General features: G+C 35.0%; 2 protein-coding genes across 2 annotated transcripts; both read left to right on the top strand.

Moving 5' to 3' along the window:
- The first annotated feature begins 2,007 nt into the window (after nt 1-2,007).
- LOC108980057 (ribosomal protein S14, mitochondrial-like) lies at nt 2,008-2,268 on the top strand. The gene has a single exon (XM_018950875.1). The coding sequence runs from the start codon at nt 2,008-2,010 to the stop codon at nt 2,266-2,268; it is 261 nt and encodes an 86-aa protein (XP_018806420.1).
- Nucleotides 2,269-3,555: 1,287 nt separating this feature from the next.
- LOC108980065 (protein MICROTUBULE BINDING PROTEIN 2C) lies at nt 3,556-8,956 on the top strand. The gene is made up of 5 exons (XM_018950881.2): nt 3,556-3,947; nt 4,419-4,502; nt 5,964-6,320; nt 6,986-7,204; nt 8,526-8,956. Exons 1-5 carry the CDS (start codon nt 3,726-3,728, stop codon nt 8,685-8,687), a joined length of 1,044 nt encoding a protein of 347 aa, XP_018806426.1. The 5' UTR covers nt 3,556-3,725; the 3' UTR covers nt 8,688-8,956.
- The last annotated feature ends 4,410 nt before the right edge of the window (nt 8,957-13,366 follow it).

Here is a 13,366-nt window from a genome sequence, read left to right as displayed (position 1 = left end):
CAACTTGATATATTTGGTCTCTTAGGGTTTTTGCCCATGAAGGTGAAGCTCGATGGCAAACCAATTGTGATTTGTACGGTGAAGGAGTTACAAGCTATAGTATCCATTGTAAGCTTCTAGAGAAGGCATGTCAATCTATCAAGAGTTTAAGAGAACTCATGGAGAAGGCAGGTTGATCTGCCTGAGAATCTCTCTTATGACGTATTCACAGCTATTCGAAAGGCAATGTGGTGTAGTAACTACTAGGTGCCCACGGTTTATAGAGGTGATTGTGAGGTATCCATCATTGTTTGTGCTAAGTTTGTTTACATGGAATTGAATCTATAATGGTAATATTGTACAAGAGCCTATATTGTTATAAGGTCAAAATTGGTTTTTTGTAAAGAGGAATATAGATGGGAGAAAAATATGCTTTTATGAAATTGTATGTTCGTGCTCATGCATCCATATTCATGTTTAACTTATACATGTTTATGTTATCTTTGTGTATGTTCTCAACATAACTTGTTGAGATTTTTCGAAATCTCATTGTAATAGTTTTCACTATCATTCAACTCAGAATGGAAGAAGCTGTGTTAGGATTAGAAGATAGCGAGCATGATAGGGAAATATAAGCCCTATGATTGAGAGTTGTCTCGAAGCAGCGAAGAAGTTTATAAGAGATGTTTTAAAGTTATTTGAGGACATTCAAAATATATTAAAAAAGAAAGGATAATGTTTTTAACCATGATGCATAAGACTTTATTTTGATGATCATGAATAGTCATCGTTTTGGAACCCTACATTTGTATGGATATTAAAAGTACTTATTTTGGGATAGATAGAACATGTTTTGGTATCATGATATATTGCTCAAATCATTGCCATTTTATTTTTTCATTGCGATTATTTTTTTACTATTAGAAACATGTTAGAGCATCCTCATTGACTTTGCTAAATGCATCTTCAAAATTTAGCTATTACATGAATTTGCATTTGCATATTCCATTTAAATTCAATTTCCACATTAGATTATCTATTTACTCTCTATATAATAATAAAATATTATTAATTTAATAATTTTTTTTATTTAATTTATTTTTATAAGATTTTGTAGTTCTCCTAATTAAATATTAATAATAATTCTATTCTAATTAAATTAATATTAAAAAATTATATTTTCAAAGGTCATTTAATGCTAATAAAAAAACATATTTGATTAAACTCATTTAAAACTCTATATAAATCTTACTTGTGTTCATGTCAATAAGAAATCTACACCGACATAAACACTTACAAGAAATTACCATGTCTGCACTTCCAACACCTACATAAATTTGCACATGAGAAATTATTATTTTAATATTTGTTGAAGTTATTGTAGTGAATGATTGTAGCTTAAATCCAATTTATTTTAGCAATATCCAATCAAATGTAGGTTTTTTTGGCACACCTTATTCAAATTTTAGCCATCCTTAAACTTTGGCCAAGTTGATGAGATGCTCTTAGGAGTATTGCATATTAACTGTTATGCACAAATATGTAATCTTGTGTTAAATGTGTTGAAACTTCAATCACTACAAAATCCAAAGTGAGAATTGAGAGCGTCACGCAATAACAACGGAGCGACAGTGGAGGATGAACTTGCAGATTGCTAGATTTAAGAGAGTTTGAAATGAATTTATTTGGAATGGTACGGTGTTTGAATTATAGATATCAAGCTGTCTCATTTAGTTTTCAAAATGAAAAATGCTTCTTGCAACCGGCCTGTGCAATTGGCGAGGAGTCTCCACGTCATTAAATAAAACGTTGTGTTTCATTTTGCATTGCAATAGTCAGGGAGAAGAAAATAGGAGCAAGTCACAGAAAGGAAATGAATGGGAGAAAAAGAGAGGAGACTGAACGATAAGGAAGAGTCACCCATCTCTCTCTCTCCCTCTCTCCACAGAAATACCCACCAGAGCTAAAGGAGACTGTATGAACTTTGCTTAAAATTGGATGAAATTGAGTCCATCCACAAATCGACCGATGTCCTTTCCTTCAAAATGGGTTTCAGCATGGCTTCAACACCATGACCACCAACGTCGTCAGATGGTGGTGAAATTTGAGCTAAAGTGCAAGCTTTTTAAGGCCTTTTTAAGAGATCCTGATCTACCCGTAGAGGTTTCGGGAATCGGTGCATCTTCACTGGTCGGCCTCGTGGCATGTACCAGTTCTTCCGGATGTCCTGTATCCAGTGAATTGGCCTCCCAAGGTGCTTTCAATGGCATTAAGAAAGCATCTTGGTAGAGAAGTAAGGAGATTATATTTTGTACTTATGTTAGATCAAATGAAGGAGATTTGTTCTTTTGAAATGAAATATTTGGTTGTTTATGGTGATGTTAGAAATAATTTCTCTGTTTTGGAATTTTTTTTAGTTTTGTTTTGAATGTTTGGAAAATGGATTTCAGGAAAGTGAAATGCATATGGGTTGGCATAGAATATTTTGTACATAGAACTTTTTGTAGTAAATTTTCTATTCGATTTGTGTGAAATGCTTTCACTCAAATATGAAACTTTTCTCAAATCTTCTTATCAAGGTTCTACTTCTTCTAAGATGTTTACAGTCAAATGGATTATCTTCTTCCCGAAGTTCTACTTTTCTCAAATTTCTCTATTTATTTTCTTTTTTAATTTTTTTGACAGATGCTGGCATGAAAGTCAGCCGGTTCCATGCCGATTGTATGTAGCAGTTTTGTTTCAAAATATAAAAAAAAATAAAAATACAAAATGACATGCCAAGATGATATTACTTAGGGGGTGCTACCCACCCCTTACAGGGCGGGGCCACCCCTTCCCCGCACCCCGTCTCGCATGGGGCGAGGGGTGTGGTTTTCACCCCCGTCCCCAACCCCGGTGGGCGGGGTGGATTCTCAATCTGCCTCGCCTCCATCTACTTAAAAGAACACTACATTTTACTTTATTTAAAAATTATTTCTAAGTACAAAAGTAATTAAAAATATATTTTTAGACCCAAATTATAAATTTAAATTTTGTAAATATGACTATAATTTAAAATCTATGTAATTTTTAAATTTGTTAGTCTATATTTTGTATAAATTATAGTATATTAACTTTTAAATTATGTAATTTTTAAATTTATCAATGTATATTTTGTGAACAAGTATAACAAATTGTAATAAATATTTATATATATACCATTTGTAAAATATAAATATATATTTATATTTATATATATATATATGTATATAAATGTAAGTGGAGGTGGAAAAAGTGCGGGGTAGGATTTGGCCCTCTCTGCCACCTACCTCCAGGTGGGCAGAGACCTAGATGCGGGACAGAGTTCCCGCTCCCACATGGGCAGAAAGGGGTTGCCCACGCCACCATGTGGAGGAGGGGCGGACGGCCCGCTGCCCACCCTTGATGTTAGTTGCCGCATCTGCATGCCAACGGAAAACTCATTGTACGGATATAAACGCTCTAATTCAATTTAAACGAAAAATGTTTATTTGTCCGTTTTAAAGTGGCCGACCGAAGTAGTCGTTAGTAAGGGTGGGCTGAACTGGCGGTGGTTTCTTGAAAAGCTAGGGTTATTTTCGTAAGCTCGCACTTCCCCCTTCAAGATTCACGTCCGGAAAAGGAAAAACAGCGTGATTTTAAAATCAAAACCCTCTATTTCTCTCTCTGCCTGCAATTCGCTCGTTCTCACTGAGTCACTCACGCACCTTTTTTAATCTGAAGAAACAATGTTTGAGGCACAGAGGTTCGGGGATTTGCAAGAAAATCCCAATTTCGGGGACCCTAAATCGTGGCTTTCTGGGGAGGACAACGACTCGTCCCCGACTCGCCGGCAGATTCAGTCCTCACTCGCTAACTCTACCGCCACCTCAACGGGTCCGAGCGGCAATTTGGATCGGGACCTCTTTAATGACCTCGTCGAGATTGTCCCTCTCGTTCAGTCTCTCATCGTAATCTCTCTCTCTCTCTCGGTTTTTCTTCACTGGTATCTGGTTTCCGTGAAAATGGGTATGGGGAAGCAAGAAACCTTGGGTTTTTCTTATGATGTATGGATTTTTCTTAGTTGAATTTTCAATGAGGTGAAGTTTTAAAATTTTGTTCAGTAATGGAACGGAGCATTTGGTTGCTGTCAGGTTCTAATGGTTCAGTTAAAAGGAAAAAAATAAAGACAAGTATATAATTTTCTTTCAGCTTTTGAAGACGCTTAATTTAAGGAAATTTTAGTTGTGGTATTTGGCTAAGGGCGTCGATTATTTATTTTATATATATATTTTTCAATTTTAATTTCTTGGTTTTAAATGATGGCAACTTCCAGAATCGATAATGCATTTTTCTTTGTCCTTTATCATCTTTTAGAGATGGAGCATTTCTTTGGCTTTTAGTTTTCCCCCCTCTCCTCATTGGGTTATGAATTTTGTTAGGATCGGAAAGCAAGCAGTTCGTTTACGCGGCGGGGTTCCATGATCTACACAAAGACGCCCTCAAGAGAATCCTTAGCTAGAAAGGTAAGGTTTCATAGCCAGGGTCTGATCTTTGCAACGTTACTAATATTTTTCTGTACTTTGCTTGCTTCTACTTGATTTAGAATTCTGAGAATTTTGGGTTATATATGTTTAATTTCATAAAATGTTTGTTTTTTATTCATTGGACTTAGGATAAGGAGACGGCTTTTTCAGAGTGGTGTTTGTGATGTTTCTGTGTTTCAATTGTGGAATATTATTTGAGTCTATTATTATTATTTTTTTTGGCTTCTTGTTGAACAATCAAGTGAAAATAAGATATAGGTATTATTACGTGCTATGAAATTGTAGATCTTATTCATAGAGGGTAAAAGTAGTTCATGTTTTTCTTCGACTAATGCTGTAAGCTTACTAGTTACTGTAGTCAAAGTGTTGCAAATGCAAATTTTTTCTTTCCATTATTATTATTTTTTGATGATGGGGAACCACCCCACGGCAGAACCCTTAGGACTCATCCATGAAACCTAAATCCCTAGGGAGACTAGCACAGCAACCCACCGCCATGGCCTCCCACGTAAATCGTAGTTTGATCCCAGAGGGAATCGAACCTGTGACATGGGGCTCATGCACACAAGTTTGCCCTAACCACTTGGGCTACCCACGGGTGAATTTTTCTTCTCATTATAACTTCACATACTTTTGTCCTTGTATGGGTAAAGGTAATTCCCTAAATGAATGAGAAGAGTTGATCTATATTAATTTGTTCTATGCTTGAGATTCATTATCAGCTTCTGTGGCTCAGGTAGGATGATAACATGGAGAATCAGATATTACAAAGCCAAAAGAAAAACTAGAACCAAGTTTATTTGTCCATATAGAGTATGATAAGAAATCAAGCCAAAATAATGCTATATGTGATACTCTGGTGTCAGTTGCCCACAACACAGATCATGAGATCTCAAAGAAGTTTGAGCTAAGTCATTTGGTTTCTTCTATATTTCATGTTGTGCGTAATTATTACTGAAATGGGTATTTTTTTTTATAAGTATATTACTGAAATGGGTATGAAGACGTTGAAATGGGTATATTATCCCAAGTTGAAGTCGATCTGAGCAAACTATTTTCTAAAATGGATTGGGACCATTTGGTTTTAAAGTTGTAGGACTATTATATAGGCCCATTGTGTTTCCAAGGGGTAGGCATTATATGTAATCATTTCTCTACACATTACAGTAGATGTTTTCTATTATTATTTGTAGTTTTGGAAGTTCTGTGGATAATATGGTTATGCCCTGAATTTCATATTTAATTGCAGATGATCAGATATGTGTTCTAATTGGTAGTATTATGAAAAATTTTATTTTCTTTGTATATTTGACTCTGATTATTTGTTTGTAGTTCTATGACATTTTGTTCTTTCCAGAACTATGGCTTTGTAGCAGGTAGTTATTTTCTGTTCACGGATTATCAAATAGGTGCTGACATTGATCTTTTCGTATGTTGAAGGTAATTGAATCAAAAGGGCGGAATGCAGCTCAATCCATACCCACCAAAAAGAGAAGGGACCCTGGAGACAAGGACCAGGGTATTAACAGTAGTGATAACCCAGATGCTGATAGCTTTTCAGTTTTTTCGTCAAGGGCTTTGGCTGCAGAAAAGGATAGAGAAGAGTTGGCCATTTTAAAGGAGCAAGTGGAGGATCTGAAAATGAGATTGTCAGAGAAAGATGAACTTTTGAAATCTGCAGAGATCTCAAAGAATCAGTTGAATGCTGTCCATGCAAAACTCGATGAACTGAAACACCAGGCTGCAGAGAAAGACTCTTTAATAAAGTCTACTCAGCTACAACTTTCTGATGCAAAGGTACCAAGCTATTGCTTACTTTGTTTTAGTATATTATGAAGTTAGGTTTTGGCATTGTGGGTGCCAACTTGTGGTATGGTATCCTGTACTAGTGACAGAAGAGAAAACAAAGATTTCTCAAATATTGTCATTGCACCGTGATACATGATGAAGTTGTTGATATGGATCTTATTTTCTTATTCATTAAAAAAACGTTGTTGATATGGATCTTTGAAAATATGGCAGGGGCTGCTAGTTTGTTTGTATACAGATTGAACACTTGAAGGTTGTGTTAATCAAGTTTAGAGTATTAGTTTCAGCAACGATTTGGGTCCTAGTCCAACATTATATAATATCACGAGTTACTGTCAATGTTTATCTAAGAATTTTGGAATATTATTTCCATAGACTATGTTTGGTATGGAATGAATTATGATTATTTTAATATCAAATGCATTGAACTCTGACTAAATATATATTTTTTCCTACTTATACAAAAAAAAAATATATATATATTTTTTCCTTTAAGAAGAAACCTGGTTTTCGGTCATTAAATGTAGTCAACATGTGGATGCATGCTCAATTTGGAAAAAAGAGCATACTATTGAAAAACTAAACACACTCATATATATTTTCTTTAGGGTGAATCATCTCATGTTGTTACTAACAGCTCTTCTTTCACATAGATTAAGCTTGCAGACAAGCAAGCTATGCTTGAAAAGATACAGTGGGAAGCAATGACATCCAACAGGAAAGTGGAGAAGCTCCAGCAGGAGCTGGACTCTATGCAAGGAGGAATTTCATCTTTTATGCTTTTGTTTGAAGGCTTGACAAAGAATGATTCTGCTACATATGCTGATGATTATGACATAACATCGAATTACTTGGATCATCTCCCTCATATTGTAAGCTCATTGGTCTCTGTCTTTTTTCTCCCAACATATACTCTGTTTTCTAGTCCTTTTTGGCTGGTTACTGTTACAAATTATTATTAGCAAATAGCCAAATTAACTTTTTCTCCACTTTGTTTGGAAGCTCAAGATGAAGGCTGTGGGCTTTTTCTAATTAAGAGGCCACATAGTCTTTCGAGTCTAGGCTTAAATATCCATGGTAGTAGTTTGTGCCTTATTATCTGTTGCTTTTGTTTTAGTATTTATATTCAGGTTAGGACTTACTTGATCCAAGAGAAAGAATTAGTTTCATTAGGATAGGTAAATTACAATGTCTCCCAATAAACTACCATTCTATTCTCACTTATAAATATAAACTTCTACTCAGTGTATCTTGGACCCTAATTTGAAGTTAATGTTTGATACCATTCTCTGTGAAAAATCGGTGTTTATTTATATGGGAATGTATATAAAAAATAAAAATCCATTAATTCTTAATTGCATTTGTTTTAGATGTTGAGGTTATCCATGCCTTTTTATATATTATTCTGTCCAAATTTATACCGGTTTCTCTAGTGGTGTAACTAACCTGAGAGACTGTAAGTTGGGATCTGAGTTGCATTGAGTCAAAGTTTATGAGTGAAACTGAAAATTGAATGGTGGTCTGTGCAGGATTGGGGGAGGGGTGCCTTTCCCGTTGTCTTCTTTTCTTTTTGGTTTCTTGCTACTTCATTATCTTTTGAGCCCCATAACCACTGTGCCCATCTTTTTCACATCACCATTCACACAGATAAGAACAACCTTCCTTTCTTCTCTCTGTTTTTTCCCTTCCTTCTCTACTTCAAATCATATCCTCTCTCTGACTACTTTTGAAATCCTTCTTCCCTAGATTTCACTAAAACCTTAATTTAAGGCTGGTATAAACTGTATACTGAGAATCTCTTACAGGAATGTGCATAGCTCTTGCAATGATGATTCACAAATTGAAACAATAAAGAAAACGAAAAAAAGGAATTGTTACTGTATATTACTGAGACTCTCTTACAGCATCTTTACAGCTGCATTTTTATTTTATTTTATTTTTGGCTGCCCTTGGAAAGTACATAGCTCTCTAAATGATGATTCACAAATTGAAACAACAAAGAAAGCAAAGAACAATGAACTGTGAGGTCATGTGAGAGATATATTTTTAGGAGGATTTTGAGACGATAAACATTACAAACAATTAACCAATATGTTGTTTGAGAGGGACTGGGTTGAGTCTGTAGATACATATAACTTCTACTCTTCGGCTGTTGAATATTTTGCAAATGAGACATTTATGCTTATTTGAAAGGATGATTTGGATGAGATGGAGATGCGCAGAATGGAAGAAGCAAGAAAAGCTTATATTGCTGCTATTGCTGCTGCAAAAGAAAAGCAAGATGAAGAATCTTTTACTGCTGCTGTCAGTGCAAGGTTAGATCTTCAATCATTTGTTCTGAAGGCCAAAAGTTAAGCCAGAGACGTCTTGAGCTCTTTTGAGTCCTTCCACACTATCCCCTTGTGTACTACCAAGCATCCCACCATTACTTTTTGCTCCCGGTTGTAAAAAAGATAAATATTCTTGTTTTTGGTTTTGTTTTTCCCCCTTCCCCTTGTTTTTTCTCCCCTTCTGTTGCTGGGTTGCTGTTAATTATCTTAATGATGTAAGGATAGAACGTTCCACTTATTTTTCAAATATGAATTAAGTTCTCAGCTTTCAATGCGAGCTAATAGATTATGTCATTGTGAGAGTGTCTTCTCATTTCATTAAGGAGCTGAAAGTTCAAGTTGTACCTATTATATGTGGAAAAATTATATTTACAAGCCGGTGTGAAAGAAACACCCTCCACTCCATTGACATATATAACGATTTAATTGGCAAAAGAAGTTTAAAATTAAAGTATGACATGTCAATGGTGTGTAGAATTTATCTTCCATCTAGCTTGCAAGTAACATTGCTCAACTTGTAAAAGGCTTTAAAGTGATCATTATTAACAATTATCTATCCATGTTGCTTGTCATCATTTTTTTATCTACACTCTTGATGTAATAGTTTAAGGTCTCTCTCTTTCTCTCTTCCACCTTTTCATCTAAATTGTTATAATTTTATTAAATTTTCATACAAAACACAAGAAAACAATACTACTTTTTCAAAATTTAAAACAAAAATAATATTCAAATAATTTTAACTTTATAATATTTTTATTCAACTTTTTTTCATTTTTTAAAATTCAATAAAATATTTTAACTCAAACTATTTCACTATTATTTATAGATATTTTGTTGAACAAATATTTTCAATTTCAAATCTTCAACCTTTTCGTCTAATCATTATCTAATCGTTACAATTTTATTAAATTTTCATACAAAATATATAAAAAAAAAAAAAAAAAACAATACAATTTTTTCAAATTTTAAAACAAAAATAATATTCAAATAATTTTTTAACTTTATAATATTTTTATTCAATTTTTTCTCCTTTATTTTTCAAAATCTATCTTAATTCAAAGCATTTTACGATATTTTTTTTTATACATTTTAACTTTCCAAACAAGCCATAAATGTTGCGATTTCGTGTTGAACAAACATTTGTAAACCCTAATCAAGCGTTATAGAGATATATAGAGAGGGAGGGATCCATTGAATTCATTGTAGACCTACCATCATTAATCAGACTCTCCTCCCCCAATTCCTCAATCCATGTTGTTCTTGCTAGTTGTAGTACTTCTCCGCCCAAGTTCTGATTTATATTCTGTTTTCTAACTTTTTCCTTCTTGGCCCATCCCCGTGTTTTCTACCGCACTTACAAATCCTTCTCCCGTTCTCTCTGCTTTGCGATTCTCCCCTCGAGTCTTGTCCGTGATTTATTCTTAGGAAAATACTTATGACTTTCAAATGTACTTATTCATATATTTTTATATTTTTATTTTCTTAATAATTAAGAAAGTGATTATTAGTGAATTTTTATTTTCATTTTTAATGGTTAAAAATATTTAAAAAATATTTAAAAGCAACAAAAAGAAAAAGAAAAAAAATCATTTATACTGATGTGCATATTTGGAGTGTATATTTGGTGTGCACCATATCATTGTCCTTATTTCCTTCAGTAAGAACTTCTGCAATGCTATTTTCAATTGTTTTGTAAAAATAGACTTGAATTGACAAGGGAAACAACTTGAATTACTGATCTTCGAGGGATCAGGAACCTCCAAAGTTTTTATTAACTTTCTTCAATGCTTTACAAAGGGAAAAAACTTCAGTATTTATATAAGCCTTATGACTGTTAACAACAGCTACAAAAGGGCACTATGGTAATTCTTAGCAACTAAGTAAGGACATAAATGTATATTAAGACCTTAAAAGGAACACATGCAGAACACGTGACTAACTAACTAAACTAACAGATGCCTTCCTCACATTCCTTCATTTCCTAGCTCGAGTTGCTTCCTGGTGTGAATTGATCATAACAACTGTCATCCTCTTCAAAAGACCTTGCCCACAAGGTCAGGGTAATGAGTCCTCAGCTGCTCAACATGTTCCCAAGTGGAATTTACCTCATCCATACCACACCATTTCACCAATAGCTCGATAAAAGGTTTATTATTCATAGCAGTCATACGCCTGTCAAGAATAGCTTCAGGTTCCCCCTTAAAATTTCCACGAGAATCCACCAATGGTAATATTGGAGAGATCTGGGAATTAGGATGTATTGCTTTAATCTCGAGACATGAAACATGGGATGAACTGATGAACTTGGTGGCAACTCAAGTCTAAAAGCTACCTCTCCAATGCATTCCAAAATTCTGAATGGACCACAATATCTGGCAGCTAACTTGGATCTGCTGGCTTGACTAACAGTCTGTTGTTTATACTTATGCATTTTCAAATAGACTAAATCACCCACCTGAAACTTCCTCTGAATGTGATGTTTATCATATTGCTGTTTCATAGCAACCTGTGCAGCCATCAAGTTCTTTTTCAACAACCTTAGTATCTCATCTCTTGACTTTAATTCCCTACCCACAGCTTCATTCTGAGTAGTGCCATCAACATACTGAATTAAGGTTAGAGGAGGGATTCCATATAATGCCTCAAATGGTGTCATTTTAGTCGAAGAGTGGACTGAGGTATTATACCACCACTCAGCCCAAGGAAGCCAATGCACCCACTATTTGGATCTCTCACTAACAAAACATCTCAGATATTGTTGCACACATTTATTAACCACTTTAGTTTGCCCATCTGATTGTGGATGGTAAGCAAATGTGAAGTGTAGTTTAGTCCCTTGCAATTTAAACAACTCTCTCAAAAAATTACTTGTGAAAACGACATCCCTATTAGTTACAATGGTTGATGGCAACCCATGTAACTTGAATACCTGAGATGTAAAGACAGCAGCCACTGATGCAGCTGTATAAAGGTGAGATAAAGGTAAAAAATGTGCATACTTGGTGAGCCTATCGACTACCAACAATATAACAGAAAACCCTTTTGAACATGGTAATAAATCAATAAAATCCATGGAGATGTCACTCCAAGATCTGCTGGGAAGTGGCAAAGGCTGCAATAACCCAGCAGGTTATAAATTTTCTGTCTTACACCTTTGGCAAATTTGGCATTCCTTGATAAATTGCTTAATGTCTCTCCTCATGCCACTCCATATAAAATCTGCCCTTGCTCGATGTAGGGCCTTATGGTAACCCGAATGGCCCCCAAAGGCACTGCTATGTATAAACTGCAAGATTTGATCCTTCATGGGGGATGAAGATGACAAGAAGAGCCTGCCTTTCTTGAATAACAACCCATTTATGATTTCAAACTTATTGTCAGAAAGCTTGCCTTTTTGGAGCTTTTGAAAAATAGCTGAAATTTCTTCATCATCCAAGTAAGAATGTCTCAACTGTTCTAACCAAAGGGGATCAAGGACTGTGATAGCCAACATTTCAACAGATCCTTCCTCTCTTCTCGAGAGACTATCTGCTGCCACATTATCCTTGCCATGCTTATACTCAATTGTGAAATCATAGCCAAGCAACTTGGTAATCCATTTTTGTCGAGATGGAGTTCCTATCTTTTGTTCCAAAAGAAACTTCAAACTTTGTTGATCTGTTCTTATTACAAACTCAGCACTCAACAGGTATGACCTCCATTTCTTCACAGCTAATACCATTGCAAGAAATTCTTTTTCATATGTAGATTGATCCAATGCTTTTCCCTTCAAGGCTTGACTCAAGAATGCTAAGGGCATCCCTTCCTGACCCAAGACAACACCAACCCCTCGACCAGAAGCATCACATTCCAACACAAATGGTTTGGAGAAATCTGGTAAAGCCAAGACAAGTGGGTTTGCCACAGCTTTTGTTAGATCTGTAAATGCTGTAGTAGCTTCATTTCCCCAAATAAAGGCATCTTTCTTTAACAAATTTGTCAATGGGCAGCAATTGAGCCATACCCTTTGACAAATTTCCTGTAGTAACTAGTTAGACCAAGAAATCCTCTTAATGACTTAAGGGATTTTGGTAGAGGCCACTCGTGCATTGCCTTGATCTTTGCTGAATCTGCTTTGACACCCTTTGCAGAGACTAAGTGGCCCAAGTATTCAATCTCCTCACAAGCAAACCTGCACTTATTCTTTTTTGCAAAAAGAGTATTTTTTGCCAAGGTATCCAATACCATAGAAAGATGTTCTACATGGTTTGTTATTGATTTACTATATATCAAAATATCATAAAAAAAAAAAATAACAAACTTCCTTAAAAAAGGTTGAAAGACCTCATTCATCAAGGACTGAAAAGTGGTTGGAGCATTGGTTAAGCCAAAGGGCATAACCAGAAACTCATACTGCCCTTGGTGTGTTCTGAATGCAGTTTTTTCATTGTCTTCTTCCTTCATAAGAATCTGGTGGTACCCAGATCTAAGATCTAACTTAGAAAATATTGAGGCTCCATGCAATTCATCCAAAAGTTCATCAATGACAGGAATGGGGAATTTGTGTTTAATTGTTTCTCTATTTAAGCCCCTATAATCTATACACATGTGCCATGATCCATCAGATTTTCTTACCAAGAGGACAGGTGATGAGAAAGGGGATTGACTGCTCCTTATGACTCCAGCATCCAACAATTCTTTAACTACTTTTTCTATTTCAGTTTT

Source organism: Juglans regia, chromosome 15, assembly GCF_001411555.2.
Source record: "Juglans regia cultivar Chandler chromosome 15, Walnut 2.0, whole genome shotgun sequence".
NCBI lineage: Eukaryota > Viridiplantae > Streptophyta > Magnoliopsida > Fagales > Juglandaceae > Juglans > Juglans regia.
Note: the sequence above shows the minus strand (reverse complement) of the source record. Positions and strands in the feature narration are given on the sequence as shown.

Coding starts and splice junctions, on each gene's coding strand:
- LOC108980057 (XM_018950875.1), top strand. CDS start 2,008: ATGTCCTTTCCTTCAAAATGGGTTTCAGCATGGCTTCAACACCATGAC.
- LOC108980065 (XM_018950881.2), top strand. CDS start 3,726: ATGTTTGAGGCACAGAGGTTCGGGGATTTGCAAGAAAATCCCAATTTC. Junction 4,503..5,963: donor GAGAATCCTTAGCTAGAAAG/GTAAGGTTTCAT, acceptor CGTATGTTGAAG/GTAATTGAATCAAAAGGGCG. Junction 7,205..8,525: donor TGGATCATCTCCCTCATATT/GTAAGCTCATTG, acceptor CTTATTTGAAAG/GATGATTTGGATGAGATGGA.